Below are 26,218 nucleotides of genomic sequence, written 5' to 3'. Positions count from 1 at the left end.
CTTGCAGTCCTTGAGGACTGATAGTATTGTCACGCAACTACTACGAAGTCGTTGATTACTTTTAGGGCATTCATTCAAACAACTTCAAACAAACGCGATACGCTCCTTGAAAATGGAAAAAAATTCAACCATAACGATAGAACAGCAGACCAATCGAAACGAGTAAAAGCTTCCTTACCTCAGTCATTGTCCTGCCATGCAGTTGGACAGCAGTTTGACACGGTGGTACAGGCAGCTCTTGTCCAGTCAAACAGGGTATCCTTGTGGCGTCGAACGAAAGAGAGTGCCAGTGTATCTGACTCGTCAGATTGGAACTGTGCTGAACTTTTCTCGTTCTCCGCTTTCTGCTTTCATCCCGCGAACTGATGAAACCGTTCAAACGTCTTACTGTCAGCAACTGCACAGAAGAACTGGCAGCCATGGCAAGTCAAACAGGGGATCCTTTCGGCGTCGAACGAAGGAGAGTGTCAGTGTATCTGACTCGTCAAATTTGAACTGTGTTGAATTTTCGCCTTTTCCAATTTCTGCTTTCATCCCGCGCACCGATGAAACGTCTTCAGAGAACCACAAGACGCTTTCCAGATTTGATTTTGAACGTCTCCTTTTCCTCCTTGGTTACCTCGAGACATAATATTACTGTCAGCAACTGCACAGCAGAACTGGCAGCCATGGCTGCAGTGAAGAAAGGAATGCGCTGCCACGAGGCAAGCAAAATTGGAAAGGTGTTTGTTCTCTTTTTTTACTACACACAGGATGGTGGGACTGGATAAACTGGCCTCTTGAATAGGGGTGCGCGGATCATTCCCGGATTAATTTGGGAATACTATCGTTGAGAAAATTTTGGGAATTTTAGGGGAATTCTACCGATCTTTTGCGAGATCTATTGACCTTCAGAAGAGTTTTCGGGGAATTCTGTCAATTTTGACCTGCCAGAGCCAGAGAACAGAGAACAAGCGCGCATCCATGGACCCAGCCTGAGTACATAGTAGCTGTGTACAGTCATGTAGATCTAGTACATGTAGTGTGGATCCTGCATGCAGTGATCACGCGCCTGACCGTCCATTTTGCACACTAAAGAGCATGCGCAAGGCACGGTTCGTGCTGGGGTTCTTTTTTGGGGGGGGAATTCTGGAGATTTTTTTCGATGTTTTGGGAGAATACTTTCGAAGTTCCGCGGGAAATGCCCGAAAGCATAATATCGGGTGCGTGCGAGCATAATCCGCGCACCCCTACTCCTGAACCCTGAATAGGGGACTTTTAGAAAAGGTGTACTCCTTATAGGGGATTGCGCGGCTGGTTGGAGCTGATCAAAATTGAGTGGACTCCTGGACGCTGTATAGTGGATTTTGGACCAATAGACTCTATAGGGCGTTGGACATCATTATAGTGCATGGACTTTATACTGAGTCCAACATATATTTAGCGTATCCCCGTACGTTAGCGTACGGAGTCTGTCTGTCTATAAAAGCTTCTGCTCACAATTCTCTTCATGCCAGTTAAAGTTACATTTCAATTAGAGTTAGAGTTACCTTCATTCCAGTTCAGTTCAGTTTTTAATAAACAACAGTGTATTCACTGAGACCCTTGCTGTAGTTTGCCTCCGAGAGACTGCAGCCCGCTACAAAATTACACGACAAAGGCCTGGAAATGGGGGTGCGATGTATCACAGAATATGACTTATAATTGGGGAAATGCGGTACAGTACCAAATAGTGGTGGCGACCTCGGCGAAAATTATATAAGGAAGTTTGGTTTCTCCAGTGTGGGAGAAACCAAACTTCCTTATAAATGCAGTACATGATCATAATGATTAGTCTACCTTTCCCAAAGCTTGCACGCCACAGGGCTTGCTGACTGCGTATCCACCTGTTAATCTGCACACATTGTCATCGGAGTCAGTTTCAGCCGAAGATGATGAACTTGTCATCCCACCTTGGACCGGGATCACGACGGGAACCTGGTGACAGATGATAATTCGACAGTGCAGATGAAGAATTTGTAACACGCGCGCGCACACGCACACACAGACACACACACACACACATGCATGCACACACACACGCATTTAGTAATGTATAGGATCACACCTGCAGTTCTAAGCTCCTAACCTTGCATTGCAAAAAGATCTCAGTCACAATATTTTCTTGCACCCCACGCACGACTTTCCCTCGAAAATTCTTTTTCATTGCTCCAGCAGTGGAAGCCGCAAGGCGTTGTCACAGGCTGAGCTCAGTCGCAGTAGCCTCACAGCTCAAACCTGCAGCATGCACGTCTCCAAATCTGCATTGCCGATTTGAGCAGAGTAAAAGAAATGCACCAAAAAGAACAGGAAAACTGGGAAACCAACAACACCAACCCCAGAGCAATGGTAGTCTCGTAGCTAAAAAACAACAACAACAACAACAACAACAACAACAACAACAACAACAACAACAACAACAACAACAACAACAACAACAACAATGGTGCCATCGTGAGAATAAAGAATTCAACAAAAACAAAAACTAAAAAGTCTACGCACTAACTTACCGTGGCAACACACTGATGGCATGTTGGATCACAATCTGACGAGCTGCTCCCATCGTTATTGTCATCACCGCCATGGTTGCTCACATTGATATCAGCTCCTGTAGCAACGGCCATGTTGCATTGAGATATTCCAGCATGCATTCCACCGGGCAGGGCGCCGAAGCAGGATGATGCGTTCCTTGCCCCTGGTGACGCACCACTTCCACGTGTGCCTACTCCACTGGTTGCAGTGTTCGGATCTCGTGTGGGAACTGAGCTTTTCGACCCAGGGCCTGCCTGTTGGTCCTCCGTATTGAGCGTGATGTGGCCAATGGCCGGACATGATTTGCGAACCATTCGACAAACCAGTGTGACTTCAAACACTTCCTCATTACGGCCAATGTCATCTGCAGAGCAATTAATGAAAGATATTATTTTGTATTACTCCAGTTCTTCGTTGGCCGTCTTTAGTTCAATCGTTTCACCCTGAGTGCAGGCAATGCCGAAGAATTTGATGATAATGTTACAAACACTTGCACATGAATTCACAATTATTGTATTTGCTTCACTAGTTTGAGGGAAAGAGACAAACGGGAAAAGTCTGAAGAAAAAATTGACTCTCACCACCAGGACTCGAACCAGGGACACTTGCTTGTAGCTAGCGATGCTCTAACCACTCAGCTTTGGTGTAGTCGTTATCCCAGCAGAGACTGTTCAACATTCTCTTCAGACTTCGTAACTCACACTTCCTGTGAATCCACACAGGCGGGTGAGTAGTAGGCCTCGACCAAATATGCTTGCGCATATTTCCGCATATTTTTTTGAGACAGTTCATATATGGCATATTGAGCGACAAAGGGAATATTGGAATGAAGCCAGCATATAATTCAAATATTTTATAGATAATGAGGACAAAACATTCATATTATGGACAAAATGCGTTCAGAAATGCCTTTTATGGATAAATTTGGAATGGTTGAGGCGTTTGCTACATTTCCATATGGATGAACACTATCGCAACGGTTGCTGGGGACACACCCCAGCCATACTATTCCTCATGTGTTTTAATTTGGACCATAAGCATGATAGGCGTGAAGCCAATGAATATTCCAAGGTTGTAATTTACTGAAATGATCTACACTTTCTGCTTATGTCGAGCATATTTTGGCATATCTTTTTGCATATCTTGCTAAGCCTTTGGCATATCATGGACGTTTTCCCTAGTATGCGACGAGCATAATAATATACTCTTTTTTTTAGCATATTTGGTCGAGGCCTAATAGGTAGGGTCCAGCCGATAATGCTCCGAAAATGTTCATAATTTTATAATGCTTACCATAATGCTCCATAAACTTCTTTATAATGCTGATTATAATGCTTCAGCAAGGAATATAATGCTCTTAGTTTGGACAAAAATGGAAGAAAGTCTGCACATTGTCAAACTTCCAGGAAATTATGCATATCATCGATCTGCATCTGAAGTTGCCACCTTATCTCTCACGAGCTCCACCGCTTCTTGGCACTATAAGACATGATCGCTTCTCTATTGATTGCTCTGCATTTCAACTTTGATGCAGGGTTGTGGCAGAATAGTCGGTGTATCAAATCTCGACCCTAATTATCCATGTAGTGAGAGATGAAACCATTATTGCAGGTAGTCATTCATTGTTGGGATGAAGTTTATCTTGGCAAATAGTATTCTTGCCTGCAAACAAGCTGTCACTGCGTCCACTCTGTGAATAATGTCTTCATCTGAAACATCAGACGTGAGGCCAGCTCCTGAGATCCGGTCTCAGATGTAGAGCCCTCCCATTTGCGGAAATCCGGAAAACACGTGGTCAGAAGTTATTTTGCCACTCTATATACGTTGCTTCAACTTGCTTGTGCTCTCATCTTCTCCTTGAGATGGTGTGTAGACGTATGGCTTGACACAATACTCCTCCTTTTTGATTGCATTTGACTGTAGGCCTGGCATTACAACCGTCCACAACTAACTGTACGTGCTTCATCAGGAAAGTATGACAGGCGCTGCTGATCAATCGACTTGGTACTGAGTCCATGAGAAATTCTAGTTCTTTTCGAGCCTCCTGAACTGGACTCAGCAAAGGCAGTTCTTTCGGAACGAGCTCTTTCTGTTTATAGCCGCTCCTTCATCCTGGTCCAAATTTAGCAATGCATCAGTGTCTACTGCTTTATCGCTAGAGATGCTATCGCCAGAGCCTCTGGCACAACTAGAAAACTCTTCTTCGTCTGTTTGATATGCACTTCGCGTATGTCTCCTCCATAGCTCTCCATTATTCTAAAATGCATCAGTGTCTATTCAGTATCGCTAGAGATGCTATCGCCAAGCCTCTCGCACAACTAGAAAACTCGTCTTCGTCTGTTTGATATTCACTTCGCGTATGTCTCCTCCGTAGCTTTCCATTATTCTAAAAGTAAAAGAAACCTCGTAAATATTTTCTCCGGATTTGTGTCACTTGAACTGCCTCGGCCTCGGCTGGGCATGCTTCACAAATGACTTGTATGCATTTACCTGACCACATCGCTACAATCATAACGTTTTTATGTAGCAATAGTTATGTAGCGTTAAAAAAATAAAGGTGTTACGTACCTACACAAGCACAAAATCATGCGCCGGTACAATGCATAGTGCTCAAACGCCTGGACTGGTTGGAGCGTAGTACGCAAGAAGTGCACAAAAGGAGTAAAATAAGGCTGCTTCGTTGTTACTCAGAGTTTCATGGCGAAAACCAATTATCAGACAACATCTCATGATCATGATTGTAGCCGATTGTTGCCAAAAACCTGGGATTTCCCGATATCATCTACTATGAAACTCGTTATGCCGCTCAAACCTAACATAATGCTCGTTTTGTTCCTTTCTAATGCTCCATAATGCTCTGATACTCGGATAGTCGTATAATGCCGAATATAATGCCGGCATTATCCGCTGGACCCTATCCATAATGTTCTGATGCTCGGATAGTCGTATAATGCCGAATATAATGCCGGCATTATCCGCTAGACCCTAGTGGTTTACGATAGAGAAAGATAAAATTTGAACACCCAGCAAATGCCCACCACAGCAAGACAGCAGGGGCGTACCTGGTCTCCCCCCCCCCTCTTTTAAGGGTGCACGGTCGCATAACATGTGTGTAGGATAGCTGGTGCATGCGATTCATGGTCATAACGTGCATGCTGAACCCACATATAGGTCGAAATATTTAGGGGGGGGGGGGGTGCACGTGCCCCCGTGCCCCATGCGAGCTACGTGCCTGAGACAGTGTGTCTTCTTAGTAAGTTCTTACCCTTTGGTATGCTTGGCACTAGTGCTGTGAGAATGTGAGTGTGCCTGGAAAACTCTGCTGCTTGACTCCTCACAGTGCGCCTTGTGGACGTCAGTTGAAAGTAAAGGACATGACCTTGCGACACACAGTCTGGGATAAACCCTTGGAAGTGTGCGTTCACATAGAATTGTCGCTGAAAGTCAAAAACACGCAGAAAACACTGAAAAGATTGATATGTGCAGCACACGTAAGGGCACTACTGTGTGACGTTGTAACCGCCACAGATCACACAGAGCATTACCAGGTTTTTTTCGTACAGGGTGTACTCACGGAAAGAAAAATAATGTGGCTGGCAGATGAAGGTCAATTAAAGGGGAACTCCACGAAATATGAAAATTTGATATCCTGTAGAGTTTCGGGCGCTGAGTCGAATGGTCTTGGTCCGAAGTCTCTACGAGAAAGCGTTCTTGAGATATTTTAATTTTAGTCACGCCCCTATACCAATGTATGTGTGACGTCATTGTGGCACGGTGCGAAAATACTTGGATTTTGAATCTTGCTTTCTTCAGCACGAAAGTCACCTCAGAATGTAGTTTGCCAAGTCGCCTGAGCCACTGCGATGCCAAATTGTTGTATTGTTGGTTGTGCCAGTGTAGCGTTGGTCACGCGTTGGTCACGCTACAAGCTCAGCATTTGCGTATACGCTCAGCGTACTGTTCAATACGACGTTATTATTATTATTATTTTTTTTATTATATGGAAAGAAGCCTCTTGTCCGGGCCAATAACACCAAAAAAGCAGATAGATGTGAGCTCAAAAATGGAACGAAAAATAGCAAATAGAATCAAAACTCACGATGGAATCAAACTCTTGATGGAAACTACAACCCAATGAGTTGGAAAACAAACCACAGAATTAGATATTGGGAATAGAGTCAGACACAACAACAACCAAAATCAGTACACCAAAAATCTGTCCTACAAAAAAACAAAGGAACAAGAAAAACAAGAAAGACGAAGTACAAAGAATCCCCCCCCCCCCAAAAAAAGAGGGGAGAACGGGATGAAAGAGGACCGGAGAGCGGCAAACCCCAGGAGGACTTAGCGTCACGTAGTGGCGGGAATGCGGGCCTCCACAGAAACAGCATCCACATCCGCCGCCAGACCAGGTGCACGGAATGCACGGCGACTCCCACGAACCATCAGGACGGAGTCGCGGACAAGGCTGAAAGCCAGGTCCGTCCGCAGCTTTCCCATCACGAGGGGATAAGGCTGCGAGAGCTTGGTGGAGAGCTTCGTTCCGAACAGCTTCAGGAGCCGGGTGGCCTCCTTCGCCAGGGCACCAGCAGAAGACAGGACGATCGGGGACGATCTCAACTTCCCGGATCCGGGCACCGTATGCCGACTGCTTCTGACGCTCGTGCCATTGGAACACCTCAGCCAGCGGGCGAGATCGGTACGACTGTGCGTTGGGATAGAACACCCTTACATCAAAAAATGCATCAGTCTGTACCGACCAAAAACCCCTGGCCTTGATGTCCGGTCTGGCGTCGTCCGCAGTGAGCAGGGCAGGACCATGGTCAAACGTGCGGACCGTCGGTTGCAGCGGTGGCTCCAGCTGCACATCCTCAGACACTTGAGAGAGAAGTTGGCCCAGGTAGTTGCGGACATGGTTGTGCCGGTGGATGGGATAGCCGCCCAACTTGCAAATCATTGCGTGGTCGATGGTGAACGGCCGGCCGCATGGACACTCGGTAGGTGAATCGTGGATGGTGAGGCCATACCGAATGCATAGGGCATCAACGAAGGACCGCCGGTCGAGGGAGTATCCATGCTCGCGAACAGGAAGACAGGTCAGCCATGCACCTGTTCCCTTGGCCTGGAGGTGCTCCAGAAGCATTGGTGGTAGGGCCTCTGGACCAGCTGTCTGCAGGACGGTCTTGGTAGTCACAGACTGGGCTTGCTTGGCAGCAGCCTTGGCGGCGCAAATGGTCGCTGGGTCTACGCTGTAGAGGGGGGACTGGTCCGCGATAAGTTGCTGGAGACTGCTCGTGATGGACAGAGATGCTGTCCGCTGTTGCGGGGCAGCCCCAACTTGATTGAGCACTGCAAGGCCACCATGACGCACAGGCAGAGCAAGGAGGCTGCGTAGAGGGGCAGGGACGACTGGCACACCCAATAGAGCTGCCAACAAGACGGAGCGAAGAGAGGACTCGAGAGGCTCGAAGACGTCTGGTGCACAGCTCGACACGCGCATCAGGAATGTCCAGCGGTGACGGTACCCAAAGACCAGTGCTGAATACACGGCTTGGGGCTCGGCCTCGGCCACGTTCGCCAGCTCACGCATCTCAGATGCCCAAGCCTCCACTCGAGCATTGCAAAATGTTGTCTTGAAGGCTTCCGAGCCCAGAGGAGCACCCAGGTAGGGGCGGCCCTCAGTGGTGATGTGGACATCGGTGTCGGCGAATGCAGCGTTGGCAGCATCGAGATGCTCGGGCTTGACAACCAGCCAAGTCTTGGCAGCGTTTGGATAGTAGCCAAATGCTGGGCCAAGTTGACAAATCTGGTCCCACCAGGTGCGAAGGCGCTGCAGCAGGCCAGCGGCTCCCGCGTCATCGGCATACCATAGCTGGATGGTCGAGGCGTCCAGTCGAGCAGCGGACGCACCGACGCCGGCTGGTCTCTCAGTTGATTCGCGGTCATGCACCGTGCCAGCTGGAGAGTCGTCCATAAGGGCGGTGGCGAGGGAAGTGACGAGTGGCGTAATGGCAATAGCGTAGAGGGGCATGGCTAGTGGGCAGCCTTGCGTGGTGCCTTCAGCAGACCAGATGACCGTACCGCTGACGTGGAGAGGTACTGTCCTGCGGTAAAAGTTTTTCGAAATTGTTGCTATTGATGAACATAGTAGGTGGATGTTGTTGAGCATAGCTGCACGGTTCAGGGAGTTGAACGCGTTGGTAGCATCGACCAGGAGTGCTCCCTCTGTGTTGCTGCTGTCAAAGTGGCGACACAGGGCATGTGCAGCGGCCTCCGCCCCCCCCCCCTCCTGCCCAGCACAGGTTTGAAGTGCCCCCGCGGCCTCAACAATGTCCTGACGCGTGATGCGGAGGACCACCTTGGCAATGAGGCGACGGAGGGTCTCCCCAATGCCGATCGGGCGCACACCAGGATTCTTATCCCGGGGCACAAGCCTTCCAGCCAGCAGCGGCGCCAAAGCACCCGAGTCGACAGGAGAGGTGGCGAGGCGCTTCGTCAGCATGGCTACAGCGTTGCATAGGCCCGTGGAAGATCCTCCAAATGAACAACACATCCTCCGCCAGGCATCTGCATCCAGCCCAGACACCCCTGCCGCACCAGACAGGGAAAGAGAGGTTGCCCGGACAAATGCAGCATTGACCGGTTCGAACAGCACGGGATGCGTTGGGCGGCACGGACCCTGTAGCAGTACATCGGATGAGGGGCCATCCAAGTCCGGTGATGGGTGTTTGGCTTTCAGAATATCTATGGTGGACTGGCCACCACCGCAGTCAGCCTGCAAGGGAAGGACGCCCCCCTTGCCTGAGGTGTGCAGGCAACGAATTGCTGCTTTCACTTTGCCCGCGAGCATGAGACGGGTAAAGTCTTTTACCGCTGCGTCATCAGACCGCTGGAGAGGACCGGATGGTAGGTGGTCTTGGATCTGCTGACCCTCGTGGAGCAGGGAAGTGATATCACCATCTTTCCATAGTTGGAGTCGACGCTGCAAGCAGCGGACATGATCAGCAGCCTTTGATGTCCGGAAAGGTTTCTGCAGGAGAAGCGGCGGAAACACCATAGCAGCTTTCAGAGCAATGCGTTCCTGAGGTGTGTCAGGGGACAGGAGTTGCAGGAGACGAGCCTGCTCCTCCACGAACGCACAGCCTGCTTTTCCAGATGGTATTGCAAAAATGTTGCGGCGCCAGTTGACGACAACTTCTCTCGCGTGCTCCAGGGCTTGCTCAAACTGCGATGATGGGACGGAAGCCCAGGTGAACGGCTGGCAGTTTAGGGCTGGTGCAGCGTCAGGGAGTCGCTCAGGTGGCTGAGAGGCGTCCAAGTTCGCAAGCAGGTCAATGACCTGGGATGAAATGGCAGAGTAGTCCAGGGCGTGCGCACCCCCAGTGCTGTGCGTACCGGAAGGCAGCTGAGAATTCTCTTGAGAGTTTCGAACCTGGGGAGTTTGAGTGCCTGAGCCAGAAGCCGCAGCGGGGCATGAGGATGAAACAGACGTCTCCGTGGCAGCACCGCTGGGTTGTGAGGACGTGGTAGAAGGGTGTCCGCGACCATCGTGGCAGGAAGAGGAGGCCGATATTTGAGATACTCCTTGAACATTCGAAGATCGAGTTCTTGAATTTCGAGTATTCACGGCGGAGGGTGCTGGGCACGATGAAGAGAAAGCCAGATGAGAGGCGGCAGCAGCGCTGCCGGCCTTCTGTGACGACGTTGAGCGACAGGAGTTACGACACGTTCCATGGCGATTGGCGGAGCAGTTGGTACATTGACGTCCAGCTTTGTCGCATTTGCAGCCTGAACAGGTCGAGGCCTTTCCGCACGTGCAGCATGGCGGCATAGCTATAATATTATTATTATCGTGCTCGGGTCGCCGCAGCTAGCGCTGACCTGGAGGACATCCCCGAGGAGGGCAGCGACCCCTCTGGCGTCGACTCTCCACGTCCGCATCATTCTCCACGTTCGCATCATTCTTCGCAGAGAAGTCCAGCATCCCATACGATCTCACTGAAGACACACTTCCGCCTTTCCCACCACGCACTGACGCCGCCCAGAGTCAAATCCGTTTCCGGGAATCAGCAGAGCTCAAGCAGCTCCGGTGTCTTGAAGTATCCAAAGCGTCCGGGCCAGACTCCATTTCCTGCCGCGTTCTAAAGGAGTGTGCGACTGAGCTCTCAAAGCCGTTGTCGCGCCTGTTCTCGTCTTGTCTCTCCCATGGTTACCAGCCTACAGCCTGGAAGGTAGCCAATGTGGTTCCCATCCACAAGCCAAGGGCGATGTCCGTAATTATCGACCAGACTCCTTGCCCTGTATAGTATCCAAGGTGATGGAAAGAATAGTCAACCAGCAGCTCATCAACCATTTCAACAGCAATACCCTCCTGTCTGCCAACCAGTTTGGCTTTGGGAAATCAATCGGCAAAGCTGACCTACTAACGTCACTCCGGCATGAATTGGCTTTAACCACCAGCAAGGGCGGAACCATTGAGGCCCTCGCCATAGACATAGCAGGCGCGTTTGACCGGGTTTCACACCCTGGGCTCCCCTGCAAGCTTCGAGGCTATGGCATTGGTGGGCAACTGCTGGCCTGGTTAAAATCGTACCTCCAGAACCGGAAGCTGCAAGCTGTTGTTGGGGGACAGACCTCTACCCCCTCTACCATCCGGTCAGGCGTCCCTAAGGGCAGCATCCTAGGGCCCACATTGTTTCTAGTACTTGAAGTAGACATAAACGACGCCGAAGATCAGCTACCTGCCAGCGTCTCCATTGCCGTGTATGCTGATGATACTACTTGGTCCGCCCAGTTAAAATTGGCGCTTATCTTCACACTTGTCTCAGGAAAGAAATACGAATATTTGAAGCAAGCTACGATCACAAAGCACTATATACATGATTATTTACATGTTAGTAAGCAACTCAGTCGAAAATTCAAGCAAGTTACACATCCTCCTCGCCACTATCGTCGCTGGAGGAAGAGCTCAAAACGTACGATCCGGACAGCTGCTGCACGGGTCGTTTCATAGCTTGCTCCACTTCTCCTCGTCTCGAATCACGCTCAAAGGCAGTGCGTGCCTGTCACCTTCCCATCAGAAGCTGAGTGAGACTGCCCGCATGTTGACTGTAAGTGTTATCCGCGTTCGTCGCAATAATGCGACTTTGTTTGAGACAAAAAGGCAACGCCATATCAGTGTCCTTTTTTCAAATCGCTCCTCCGCGTGTCGTACTTGCTGATCAGCACCCGTACCCGAGCGAGCCGCTGGTGCTTGTACATGCAGCGCAGTGATAGCTTCCGCTTGATGTAGCACCTGTGCGTACTGCACCTACAACGCCGTGCACCAGGCTTTTCGGCTAGTTTCCTGAAAGTCCTTTGCACGAGTGTTTCTCTCAGGACTTGGTGTTTCCTTTGATTAGCTCCTTTGCTCTGTCCTCTGTGAGCTTCAAAGTGTGTCCGGCGGATTGGTCTCACTTACTGGAGACATCGACATGAGCTGCAGTTTCTTCGTCAGCGATTTGCTGGTGATATCCCCTTCACTAGGCGCTGTACTGTGCAAGCACTGAAATTCAAGCTCGCGAAGCGCTTTTTCAGATTTTCTATACCTCCCCGGGGTAAACAATCCTTGCCATCAGACAGCTGAAAGTAGACAGAAACTGTATTCTCCATCGCTCTGAAATGCGAACATCCTGACCTATTTTACGGACTCGAGCGGAGGTTGCAGTGTTTTCTTGGGCTGACGGAAGTGTTCGTCGGCGGCAGCTCCGTCAAAAAGACTCAAACGAACCGATCGCAACTTCTGTGATGGTTTGTGCTGCCATGTCGTCGGATGCAATGGTCAATGGTCATGTTCGGATGGTGAATCGGTGGTTCCATGCCGTGTGGCACAGGCAGAACACCAAAAAACCAAGTGAGAAGATAAGCGCCAATTTTAACTGGGCGGACCAAGTACGTTATACACGTCTGTCATGCCTGGACAGACCACAGAGGCCGCCGCAGCTGCACTTCAGACAGCCGTAAACCAGCTGGAAGCCTGGGGAAATACTTGGAGGGTTACCTTTGAGCCCTTTAAGTCACAGCTGATGTCCGTGACCAGGAAGCTGGCCCCTCCAGACTTCCCCTCTGTCAAATTCCTTGGCACCCCTGTTCCTGTCAGCAGCCAGTTGAAGCTCCTTGGGGTGGTGTTCGACGAGAAGCTCAACTTCAGCGCCCACCTCCACCAGCTTTCTGTGCGCGCACATCAACGCCTCCATTTCATGCGGAAGGCAGCCCCCATCCTGGACGCTGCTGGACGCCTAACCGTCTATAAGGGCTTTGTAAGGCCCACATTTGAGTATGCCACACTAGTCTGGCTTGGTACTGCAGTAGCAAGGCTGTCCTATCTCTACAAGGTAGTCTGGCTTGGTACTGCAGTAGCAAGGCTGTCCTATCTCTACAAGGTAGTTAACTGCAAGGGCCCACCCCGTCTGACACGCATGCGCCCTCCCCCAAAACCACGGGCCGATACTGTTCGAACCCGCCAGCAGCATTATGCTCAGCGCCAGCACCGGGAACAGCTCTTAAACACCACCCCCGGCGCCAGTCCCGATTACATTCGACGTTCCTTCCCGTACTGTTTCCTTGATTTGTAGAACAGCCTCCCCGAGGACGTCTTTCCCCGTCTGGCCAATCACTCTCCACTCACAGCTTTTAAAAAGGTGTCAACAAACACATCTCAGACCAGCCATGGTCTTGGGACGTGCTTCGAAGCCCATCATGTTGATCGTCTCACTGTTCTTTCCAGATTGCACCTCTCGGTTTGGGGATGTGCATTGAAGCACCCCATACTAACGGTCTATACTGTCCTCTCTTGGTCACCACTCTCCCTATTACCTTTATTGTAATTACCATTCATGTATTGCGCTTCAGATTTTCTTCCGTGTTTGTCTCTTGGTGCGTTACCTGCATGGCGATACTGAGACCTAATGGTCAGTGGAGTGCCTGTAGCCTCACCAGCTCTGCTACTATCAGATTCTGTGACTGTGGCGACCATCATTCAATGTCTCATCCTCCCCTAACCGTACCCCAACTCTCTCTCTCTCTCTCAGCTCTCTTTTTATCTGTCTTTTCTTACTCTTTTTTCTTTGTCAGCTTTCCTGGTGGTAATGTGCTTTTTCAAGTAAAAAAAAAAGTACTGTTCAATACGACGTTCGTTCTACCATACACGGTCGCATTATTATTATTATTATTATTTGAACACACGGCGAGGAGACAATAATTTGATAACCGCAATCAATAGAACTAGCTGAACCGACAGTTGTGTACTCTATTCACGCAATGTAAAAACGGTGGAGACGATGTGCAATAAAACGATGAAAATAATGGTGTAGGGAAAAATATGGATTCAAACAAGTTTTCGTACAACACTCATCAGGAATCGTCGTTGTACTAAAGGACACTGAAATAAAAATTGCGGCCAAGCTCGGCCGTTAATGTTCTAGGTGTAATGCACTGCTGTTATGTGTTATCACGTGTTCTTTCTTTCCTTTCTCCTTTGTTCATTTCTCGCTTTGATTGTTAAAATTCACACTCGTAAATTTCACTGCTGTTGCTCTTAGTGTTATTTCTCTAACTTTGATTTTCTATAATAGTTCAATTTTTGTTTCAGTGTCCTTTAGTACAACGACGATTCCTGATGAGTGTTGTACGAAAACTTGTTTGAATCCATATTTTTTCCCTACACCATTTCTTCATATTTTCATCGTTTTATTGCACATCGTCTCCACCGTTTTTACATTGCATGAATAGAGTACACAAATGTAGGTTCAGCTAGTTCTATTGATTGCGGTTATCAAATTATTATTATTATTATTATTATTATTTTTTTATTATTATTATTTTCTCTTTCCCTCAAAACCAGTTAATTATTATTATTATTATTATTATTATTAAGTAGTGGTTGCGACTTCGGCGATGACTTGTAAGAAAGGGTTTGCTCCCCACACCGGAGCTCGCGCTATTCCGCCGAATTTACTTGACACTCTGGATGGCAGTCGTGAGTCAGTCAAGTGTCAAGTAAAGTCGGCGGAATAGCGCGAGCTCCGGTGTGGGGAGCAAACCCTTTCTTATTATTATTATTATTAAGCTTACGTGGAGCTTACTCTATTTATTGCGTTGATTATTATTATTATTATTACTTTTCCCGTTTGTCTCTTTCCCTCACACTAGTGAAGATTTTATGACTTGGGGCTCCCCGCGTGCTAGAATGTACGTGAAGTGTGTGGGTACAGTGAGGGCTGCGTCCCACCCGCCTGTGTGGATTCACAGGAAGTGTGAGTTACGAAGTCTGAAGAGAATGTTGAACAGTCTCTGCTAGGATGACGACTGCACCATAGCTCAGTGGTTAGAGCATCGCTAGCTACAAGCGAGGGTCAATGGTTCGAGTCCTGGTGGTGACAGTCAATTTTTTCTTCAGACTTTTCCCGTTTGTCTCTTTCCCTCAAACTAGTGAAGATTTTATGACTTGGGGCTCCTCGCGTGCTAGAGTGTACGTGAAGTGTGTGGGTACAGTTAGGGCTGCGTCCCACCCGCCTGTGTGGATTCACAGGAAGTGTGAGTTACGAAGTCTGAAGAAATGTGGAACAGTCTCTGCTGGGATGACGACTACACCATAGCTCAGTGGTTAGAGCATCGCTAGCTACAAGCGAGGGTCCCTGGTTCGAGTCCTGGTGGTGACAGTCAATTTTTTCTTCAGACTTTTCCCGTTTGTCTCTTTCCCTCAAACTAGTGAAGATTATTATTATTATTTTTTCTTCTTATTTTGTTAGGGATTTCCCATGACAGTACGTTGCTGGTTGTGATTATTTTCCATAAATTGCGTTTATTTTATCTTTCACAATGAGTTCAGAGTTTTACTGCCAGAGGCAGTTTTGCGTTCTAGAGAGAGAGAGAGAATTGTGAATAAAGTTCGTTTCGAGTTGTTAGGTTATTTTGCCTCCAGACCATGCTTGTTAGATATTGCATGCTTGTTAGATATTACATGAATAAGTATTGTCACAAACTAATGGTTTGCACCAAGCATACATACAAGCATACAAGCAATTGATTATACAATCTTCTTCCTTCTTTCTATCGTGTCTTCTAAAGTATTTTACTTACCTTTTGCGCCATGGCACGCCTACGATGTTCCCATGGTCTTCATGTACGACATACGGTTTTCTAGCCTGTTTTTCCTGGGGCTTGTCTCCTCGTGGTGTCTTCTGTTTCATTGGTTTTTCATTACGTGGTCTAATGATGAGTTACAGTTTTAGCCTGTGAACTAAGAGAACCCAAGATGCGCTCGCGTTGAGCCAAAGAAGTCTTAAGCCTAGTTCACATTCGACGCAACGCCGACGGTACGGGACGTAAGGGCTTGTCGGGAGGGCTCGGGTGAGCTGTAAAATCCGTTACGATTCGTAGGACACGACATGCAGCAGTCGTTGCGACCTTTAACTTCGAACAGCGCTAGTCATAAGGCACGGTCCGTGACGAGGTGACTTTCGGACCTAGTTGTACTGAAATCCTGTCAAAGTAAAAAATTCTTCATGACAGTTGGGGTCAATGAAATCTGATCTAGGCATAACGAATGGTGACGCCTGCCACCCCGGAAACGAATGCCCTTTTGGTGGGGGATACCAACGTGCTCGGAAGTGGTGCGTGTTTCAATGTGGCATTTGGAAGTTCTATATGATCTCTGGTCAATGCAACATACGATAGCAAGAGAACATAAACCAGAGTGTGCAACTGTGCATATCAGATCTGAAACATCGCTGTTCGTGCACTACATCACCCTGATGAGGTCAGCCAAGCCGCGACTTGCGTACAGCTCAAATTTTCATGTTTCATAGCCCGGAAATCAGCCAAGTTTGCTTGATTTTAGACGTCCTGCTTCAGGATTTTGGTGTTTTGTGTGACTGTGAACATCCACCGACAAGTAAAGTCACCAGGCTATCCGTATCAAAAAACTGAAATCAGGACAAACTCAATGACCTGCACCACCGCGACTGGTTACGCAACTTTTCACCGTACGTGTGGCTTACCATACCGTCAGAAATGACGCACTGCACGAATTACGCTCCCACAGGAACCATCCCGAGTTGCACACTCTGGTTTATGTACTCTTGACGCTAGCCATCATGAATTGCAGACCTCGAACGCAACTCAGACCAGAATTGGCAGTTCCCTAAGTTAGATGCTTTATAATTCCATGGCCCCAGCTGTAGTTATAGAGGTTTTTTGCACATTATTCTTATAGTCGATAGGTTTATACTGATGGCCACTAACAATGGCAGTTCAAACTTCACTGATGTGTTCATTAACTGAGAGATTTCTCTCCACTATTTCTGTTGGGCACACAAGTCTGTCCAATATGCATTGACCGTATTGGGTATGGTATCTGCTCTGAGAAGGGAATCGCTGGAGCCACAGTCAAACTATACAGGCTTTCAAGAAAAAGAGAGGAGCCATCTTTGCAAGCTGATACCTGATGTGTACCGACAGAATTCTCACGAGATACCATACGGACTACGTCTATTTTATACTCCATAGTACTCCTTAGAATCAAGTTGACTGAAATAAGTTCAAAAGTGTAAATTCATATTGAGTGCTACGTCCGTTGAAAGAGCATGAAAAGCTGCAAATTCTCTGAAAATTGTGTCCCGATCTGACCAGCCGTTCAAGAGTTATGGCCGAAAATGTGCCCTTGCAAGGAAAGTTTTTTTGTTGCACGCTGTCATTTGTTGGCAGCACTGTATTTGAATGTGAGCAGACCGCGCGCAACTTGTCGTATCATCGAAACACGCGAAAGTGTGCAGAATTGTGCTCCAAGTCCAAAAAATCACGAAAAAAAATCCACGTATTAGGCTGCACGGCGGCGGGCTTCGAGCACCCTCGCGACGGTACAGATACGTGGCTTGATTATTGTAGTTGACGTTGATTTAGTGACTTTGGCAAGAAGTCAGATAGGATTCAGTACTAGGCAGCAGTGGAACGTGAGTGGTAGTGTTTGCCGGTTTCTGAGGGTATCCTGGATTTGGTGTGCAGCGCTGTGGAAATGGCTTGCTGTGGAGGTCCCAGCACGGGATGCTGTATCAAAGGTACGACCTCGTAGCACACCCTAAACCTAAAAAAATTCAAAAATTGACTTGGGTCTGTGGGAGTCTGTGAGAGAACGCCCACTCGTTCCGTTGTGACAGATTCCAGGGTCACATTGAGGGGCCCTACCCCACCACCCGTGGCTGCTTCTGGACTTAATTTAGGTTTGGGTCCCGCGCACGTACAGAATGGGCACAAAAATGTGAAAAAATTGTAAATGCATTTTCTTGGCTCCTGAGTGCCTCGCACACCGTGGCACTATGCCGGAAATTTGAGTTTTTCCGGCCTGTAAAGCCTGTCAGTAAGGCGCAAGAACTTTTAAATCTTGTCCTGAGGGCCAGCATAGTGGCAGGAGTGTGTGGTCAAAATTTCACTCAAATCCATTGAGAAACACCAAAGTTACGGTCAATTGAATGCCATATGAAATTTATGGGTAGGCTGCCCCCCCCCCCCCCCCTTTGCGTGCTGAGTACGAGTTAACTCACAATTTTATGCATGACCTGATCCACTACGTACGAGTTAACTCGCAAAAACATCGCGCGATACATCGCAGTGCATAGACCAGTGTACAAACTTTCGTAACTTCGTCAAACATAAACGCATCGCGACAATTAATACATCGTTAGAAAAATCTTGACCTCAGCTTTCCGGCGATATAAAGTTCTTCGCGATAGGATAAGAATTCATTGAGCGGCGAGAAGATGAAAACGGAAATCATGGCCCAGAGTGAACGCGAATTTTTTGTTCATTACTTCTTTTTGTTGAGGAGCGTGCCAGGGGATTTCCCTTTGGCACGGCGCATGCGTGAAGGACATCAAATGAAGCGCTTGGATCTGAGCTTTGCAGCGCAGTTTGAATTGTGAAAATCTGTTGAATTTGGGCAAGAAGCCGAAGAAGAATGTGAAATAGAGTTGTTGTGCCGTTCCGAGGCACGGTGGAGTAGTTTGGAGAGGACGTGGAAGTGGCCCTGATGTGTCTATGGAGCTGAGAGCAGCCAGGATGGATTCGCTTGGTCCTGATCTTTCCAACGAGCCCAGGACGATGAAAATCCATCAAGGTGGAGTGAAATGAGAATAAATTTCGTTCGGAGATGTGAGTGCATGCTCCACTAAGAGAGTCAGTGCGCTGGAAAGCCAGTGGATTGGAGAAAAGGGGCTCAGCATGCAAAGGGTTAAAAGAGATATCATCCGGTACTGCCTTCGTGTAAGCAAAATATTTCATTATTTTTACCATGTCCGATGTGACCACTATACTTGACCCCTCTATATACATCTCTAGAAGTTGACTATCACAGTGTACCTGACGTATTTGGGTATAAAGAAAGGCCAGTTCAAAGGTCAAATTCCATGCAGTATAGCAATACCTCGCAGGACAAACGGGGTTTCCCCGTGCAGTATCGAAAATACTGCATACGCCATGAAATCATGTTATTGTTAGGCTTCATATACGACGAAAATCACGCAGAGAATAGCAAATTAATGGTGATTTACTTCGTGGCAGCATCGCCCTTGTACTTACATTGAATCTGTCTTTGCCTGGCGTGAGGGTAACATGCTCTGAAATAGTGAAAGAAGAAAGCACGCAAGCACAAGCATGTGCTATCAATGAGACGTAGAAATACATGTACATGTGGGAATAAAAGGACTTGTGACTTTTGTTCCCCTGCTGCCGTGCTCATATTAGTTATCTAACTATCTTCTTCTCGGTTCTGTTTCTCCGCTTATTTTTTTATATTTTTTTCTTTTCTCTTATTATCAGTGGGGCCATTGTCATTAGGTTTAGGCCTGTTTTGGACCTCCACTTTAAATAAAGCCAAACAACAACCACAACAACAACAACAACAACAACAACAACAACAACAACAACAACAACAACAACAACAACAACAACAACAACAACAACAACAACAACAACAACAACAACAACAACAACAACAACAACAACAACAACAACAACAACAACAACAACAACAACAACAACAACAACAACAACAACAACAACAACAACAACAACAACAACAACAACAACAACAACAACAACAACAACAACAACAACAACAACAACAACAACAACAACAACAACAACAACAACAACAACAACAACAACAACAACAACAACAACAACAACAACAACAACAACAACAACAACAACAACAACAACAACAACAACAACAACAACAACAACAACAACAACAACAAAGGACTGTTCTCGGTGATCTCGCAAGTGCCAGAATTTTTTTAATAGTCATCCCCTGAGAGAGAAATTGTTGGTACATACAGAACATCCATGGGGTATCATCCCAGACTGAACCTGTGGTGACTCGATCGCATATGCACTCGGTAAGCAGGGACTCAAGACTACCAACTTACCAATTTCTTCGGGCTTGATGATTCTACCAATGAAACTGCTGACTCCAGCCGAGGTTTGAGTAGCTTCGTCACTCGTTACCTCTGCTTGTGTGGTGGTCGAGACAGGCACTGACAGCAGTGGTCTCGGAATTTCGTGTCCCTTAAGGAGCGTAGCAAGACAAAGACAGAAGGGAACGGTGTTTGGAAAGATCAGATTATATTGCTATCACCCAAGTTTTTATTCCACATTGTCTCCGGGAATGGACACGATAATTTACTTTTTTTTACTTTTATTGTCTCCACCGTTTTACAGTGCATGAATAAAGTACACAAATGCCGATTCAGCTTGTCTTATTGATTGCGGTTATCAAATTATTGTCTCCTCGCCATTTGTTAAAATATCACCCAAGTGATCATGTTACTACTTCTATTGGCACATTTATGGTACTCTGTAAGAAGGCCTTGAGACTGTGGGGATGGCCCTATCAAAAAATTTAATTTATAGAAAAGAAAAGGACCAAGGAACTACAAGTAACGCTATAATGTCCACTGATACCACCACCAGTTACTAAACAATCAGCTCATGCGATAACATTGCTCGGCACTGACCGACGATACTGACGTTCTATAACTAACTGGCTATCAGCTCTAGTTGTAGAACGTCAGCACCGTCGGTCAGTGTCGTGCAATGTTATGGCATGAGCTGATTGTTTAGTAACGGGTGGTGATAGTGGAAATTACAGCGTAACTTGTAGTTCCTTGGTCATTTTTCTTTTCTATAAATAATAATACTTGTTACCAGACTATCGCGTCACACATTAAATTTTGTTTGCGCAAGGATTTCTCGCAAGAACATTTTCAAACAGGAGTGCTTTCACAAGTTGTAGCGTCAAAATGTATATTACAGCTGAAAAGATACCGTGAAATCGAAAAGATCGGTCTGAATCAGGGCTCGAATGCGAACCGCCCTTATAAAATTAATACCAAGTAGAGAATGCGTGATACGGCGGGAGGGGGGGGGGGAGGAGCATTCAATAAGCTGATTCACTCGCGAAAGTTTAAGTGGTAGTGCAAAACAAGAACACATTTTGCAAAGCACTCACCATTCCATGGAGTAACAGTTCATGGAGTGTATTCTTGGACTCTGGAGCGGCAAAAGAAGCAAACAAAAAGGCAGCCCCGGTGAAACCATTTGAAAATAGAACTAACTACACGGGCACAATCATGGGGTCATAGACACCACAGCAGGGTATATCCTTCCAGTGACAGAGAGTCTGAACTTCTCCACGACAAACACAAAGGGCCAAGGGAATTGTGTGGAACAGCTTCACTGCTCCATCAAGAGATATGTAGTGCAAGGGTGCACCAACTACATTCCATTCACAAAATGACGAGCACTGATTCTGGTGAGCTCCCGTATTAAAGTTATTTGGTGATTTTCGTGATTTTATCGTACACGATGCAGTGCCGCGAAATTTAAAACTATACTTGTTACTTGAAAAGGGGTCCAAAAGGTACCTCAACCGGTGTACGAACCTGCACAATGTACTATCGCAAGTGGAGTGAAGTGGCCTGCATTTTCATGTTTTCTCAATTCAGTGCTTTTGGGGAAAAACCTGGCCGAAATCCTATTCTTGTTATGGCTTCCTTTTTGGAAAAATAGATTTCATGAACATAATTGGAAGAGCATTCCATGGGTTGCGAAGAAATTTTGAAAAAGCTCACAATTTAAAAAAGAAAGGGATGAATGGATACAATGGATACAAGTTAAGAGTAACTGTCCACCACTGTAATTATATTATCATGTGACAGTCAGAAAGTGCAACAACTAGGCATAACACTGACAGGGTACTGAGACATTCGACGACCTGACACTTAGCTCTAACACATCTCTGAAGCGCTAACCAAAGTAGACCAAAGAGTGGAAAGTATGCAAAATGAAAATGAATATGAGTACCCGCTGAAGTCACACGGGAACAAGGAATGTCGATGGTTACTGTCACGAACCATACGGCGAAACGTACGTTGTGTGAAACTACTTGTTTCATAGTCATCTAGTCCATCACATTGTCATGCATGAGAAGTACTGTAAGAGTTCGGCGTTCGGTTTTGTACAATTCGTTTTCGCAAAACTTCCCCTTGTTTGCTTTTCTTTGATATTTCTGAGCCGCCCAAGTTGGGTGGAGTGCTGCTTTGCTGCTCCGAATTTTACTTAGACCGCTTTCTCAAGTATCTTACTGGTCTCGGCATCGTCCAATAACAGTCGCCATTCTTCGTTCCCGTGGGACTTAAGCTTGTACTCATTTTCGTTGCACTTACCTTCTCCTCTTTGGTCTACCTTAACTACTTAGAACCTTCCGAGTTTGAAGGCTGTTGGTTAGTGATTCGGAGATGTTTTCGAGCTAGGTGTCAGGTCGTCGAACGTCTCAGTACTTTGTCAGTTTTGTGCGCAGTTGTTGCACTTTCTGACTGGATATATTATCTTCTTAACTTGAAGTAGTTACAGTGGTAGATAGTTACACTAAACTCGTATCCATATGTCCTTTTCTTTCTACATTTATTATTGGCTCAACAACCGAATTTCAAAAAGTTCAAAATTTGACGCGTCAAAAGCTAGGATATCATCTTTTATGAATGGACTGTAGTGTAGCAGGCTCCATTCATCATTTCATAAGAGAACATGCACGCTGTCAAACACAATAAACCAACCAAAGAGAATCACCCAATGCACACACACACACACACACACACACACACACACACACACACACACACACACACACACACACACACACGTCACACAGGTGCACCTTGTGCCCAGGCGACAGAGGAGCAGACTCAGCGAGGGGTGAAATAGGAGATGTGACCTCGACATATGGGAATGTCCTCACCATAAGACGTCAGATCTCGAGATATAGGTATACCATTGACAAAGGGCAGTGAGATGAACAATGGGTTGTGAGTTCGACAAATGGTTATGACCTCGACAAAGGGTTGTGACCTCGACAAAGGGTTGTGACCTCGGCTAAGGGTTGTGACCTCGACAAAGGGTTGTGAGTTAGAGAAAGGGCATTGACCTCAACAAAGAGTTGTGACCTCAACATTGTCTGCTTACATTCGAGATGGAATTGGGTTGCAGACCAAAACAACTGGTCACACTTGGCACGTACAGTGCATGGCAATAAAACATAGCCCGTCCATTATGGATTTTACTCAGTTGGAGAGCCAAGGTTTAATTTATACAAAAATTATCACATGAGCTGATTGTTTAGTAACTGGTGGTGTTAGTGGACAGTATAGCGTAACTTGTACTTCCATGGTCTTTCTCTTTTGTATGAATTATGGATTTTAATTGAATTTTTTGCCTGTTCAAACGAGCGAATGAAAAAACACTCAGTACCGTATTTTCCGGAGTATAAGCCGCACTTTGAACACTCAAATTTCACCCCAAAAAAGGGGGTGTGGCTTATACTCTGGTGATCAACTTAATGGCGATAAAGAGGATAAATGTCTGTATTTCATAGCAAAAATGGGGGGGTGCTTCTATCCCGGGAAATACAGTACATTCATTTCCCAACTTCACTATTCACCTACCCGCTCTTTCAATTGGCTTAACGCTCGGTCCTGACGACAAACGTGCGCCTCTTGGCCTTGATTTTGACCTTTTGGCATCAAGCAGCACTGGCTTGGCCTTTCTCCGATTCACAGCTTGTTGGAGGTTATGCTTATCTTGCTCTGCCAGACGCTTCCCCTCAGCAAGGCGGGCAATCTCCTTAGCGCTCAAGCGAGCATTTTCTTCAGCAAGACGAGCTGTCTCCAGGGCCGCAACACGATGGTGCTCTGACTCTTCCTTCTCCAACTTAAGTGCTTTTTCCAACTCCTCATTTTTCTTCAGGCTTTGTAGAAATCTGGCCATCAGTTCATTGACATTGATATCCGACTGAGTGGATGGTGTAGCTTTGCTTGCGGCCACGTCATCAGCTTCTAAAGAGAACAGCAAAAGTGACATTGAAAAAGAGGAGGAGGAAACAGTGAAAAGAAGATACTGTGATAGTTGAATCTCTAACCGGGTACAACGTCTAGCTTTTTAACGAGAAAGAGTCCATCGTTAACTCAAGAAACGTTACACGTATGTTATTCCTTCTCTACGTTGCACTAGAGAAATAGAAGATAGGTGTGTGCTGGCAGGGTCATTAAAAACTGTGTGCCCGCTTAGTGGTAAAATTGGAAAAATCTTTAAACTTTTAAAAGACTCGTTACACTTTCAACTCTTACAGTATTATCAGCAAGCCACATTAACAACAACACTAAGTATTATCAAAGAGAGACAGGAGGCAAGAGAGATGGGCGACTGAGTGAGCAGGCATCCATCTGGTAAGCGTTAAAGTTGCCGTCCCCAGACAGCTTGTTTTTTCACGACAGTTTATATAGAGCCCTTTAGCTTTGATACTATACTTTTTGTCGGTTTAACATGCTTTGTAGTTCACTAGACTTCATTGTGGCCGTTTCGGCCAGTCACTCAAGCTCTGTTCAAACAAATAGCTGTCCGCAGAGTGGACAAATATATAGTTCAAAATAGCAACAAGGAGAACAGAATGAAGACTGCGTTGCAACTCCGAGTTTCACGCATGAGGCGATCATCAGACACTAGAGAGGTTTTAAATGCACGTTATTTCCGACGTGACGCGCAATTTCACGTCAAATTTGGCGTAAAACTCCAAATTTCGACGTGAGCAGCAGGTCGCTCGCGTTAATTTTTCGACGTGCGAGCAAATAACGCGAGCTGAACTTTCGCGTCACGTCGGAAATAACGTGCATCTTAACCTCTCTACTAGCAACTGGAACCTCTGGAACCTTTTTCTGGTTCGTACTGGATAGATCCCCGTTTCTTCACAGTTCTTGGCACAAAAAGAAAACTCAGGCAACAGAGAAACCCTGCTTCAGACTACCCAGACAGCAGTGGGACACCTCAAGTTTTTTCACCTAGTCAGGAATCAGCCAAACCAGACCAGCTTAACAAGGAGCTGGGAACTGCTCACTGCCCTCCAGATGACAAGGGAGGCATTATGGTGGCCAAGGGACGAAAAACCTTCAGAGTGCCAAGAAAACTTGATGACTTTTCAGGAAATGAGCTACTGACCGACTCGGACATGGAACAGGAGGACATGGGTAACAACGAGAGCAACGACCGGCATATGACAGTTGGCGAACTCACCATATCGTATAAGATCATGACCAGTGTAGCTTTCTTAAATGTCTGTAGCCTTAAGAGAAAGTAGCAGAAATTGAAGACTTTATCTCAACCCGTGGAATACACATCCTAGGCATTGCGGAAACTTGGCTGTCAGCCGATGTAACAGACGGAGAAGTAAACATTCCTCACTTCAGTGTGTTCCGCAAAGATCGGGAAGGCAGGCAAGGAGGCGGTGTTGCCTTCTACTGTCATACGTCCTTGCAAGTCCGTCGAAGACGTGACCTCGAGTGTGAGCTGGAGATGCTGTGGCTGGAGATTCTAGCCCCAGGTCGACCAGGCAATGAGACGGTCTTACTGGGCTGCTGCTATCGACCGCCTAGTGAATATGCGGGCTACTGGGATGAGCTGGAGTCAAACCTAGATACTGCGTGCAGTGGACCGCAGACCACAACTGTGCTAGTAGGAGACTTCAACGTAAATTTTAATGATGCCCATACTGTGACTCCTTTGCATCATGTACTCAACCAGTTTAACCTTCGCAACCACGTCACAACTCCTACCCGAGTGACCAGCAGTACTGCCACACGACTGGATCTATTCTTGTCTACCACCCCGATCCGGGGTGTTTGCGAAACTATACATTTGGATATCAGTGACCACTCTGCAATACTTGCCAGGCTGCCAATTTCAGCAAGTCACCACTTGAAGGGACAGTATCTGCGCAAGACTCGTTGTTTGCACAAAGTGGATTGGAATATGTTTACATGAGACCTGGAGAAGACGCTAACTGCCGCTGCGATAATAGCAGCAGCAGCCACGGCAAGAGCAGTGCCTGTGACTCTGTCTTACCGTAGCTGTTTTTCACTGTACGTGTTGTGGTTGGTTCACATTAGCAAAATCGGCACCGCAAGACATCACAAGGCATCGGCGGTGAGCCAGCTCCCGATTAGTTGCGCATACGGTTCGAGTATATTTATTATGACTTGTAGTTACCGAAGAAGAAGAAGAAGAAGAAGGAAAGTAATTCGCACCA

General features: G+C 46.9%; 1 protein-coding gene across 3 annotated transcripts in view; it reads right to left on the bottom strand.

The window, feature by feature from the left end:
• LOC135830684 (uncharacterized) overlaps window positions 1–26,218 on the bottom strand; it is a 227,691-nt gene that overhangs the window by 134,140 nt on the left and 67,333 nt on the right. For 2 of the 3 annotated variants that reach the window (XR_010556090.1, XM_065342909.1), the window contains exons 7-13: window positions 23,586–23,975; window positions 21,095–21,135; window positions 20,013–20,151; window positions 19,162–19,199; window positions 5,816–5,987; window positions 2,529–2,914; window positions 1,819–1,956 (exon numbers count right to left, since the gene is read on the bottom strand). Coding sequence is in view for 2 of the 3 variants with exons in the window: in XM_065342909.1 (XP_065198981.1) it covers window positions 1,819–1,956; window positions 2,529–2,914; window positions 5,816–5,987; window positions 19,162–19,199; window positions 20,013–20,151; window positions 21,095–21,135; window positions 23,586–23,975 (1,304 nt within the window). In the remaining variant the exon portion in view is untranslated. The remainder of the gene's footprint in view (window positions 1–1,818; window positions 1,957–2,528; window positions 2,915–5,815; window positions 5,988–19,161; window positions 19,200–20,012; window positions 20,152–21,094; window positions 21,136–23,585; window positions 23,976–26,218) is intronic. The other variant, XM_065342910.1, reaches the window with a different exon arrangement.

This window comes from Sycon ciliatum, unplaced genomic scaffold (assembly GCF_964019385.1).
Source record: "Sycon ciliatum unplaced genomic scaffold, ocSycCili1.1 SCAFFOLD_162, whole genome shotgun sequence".
Lineage (NCBI taxonomy): Eukaryota > Metazoa > Porifera > Calcarea > Leucosolenida > Sycettidae > Sycon > Sycon ciliatum.
Note: the sequence above shows the minus strand (reverse complement) of the source record. Positions and strands in the feature narration are given on the sequence as shown.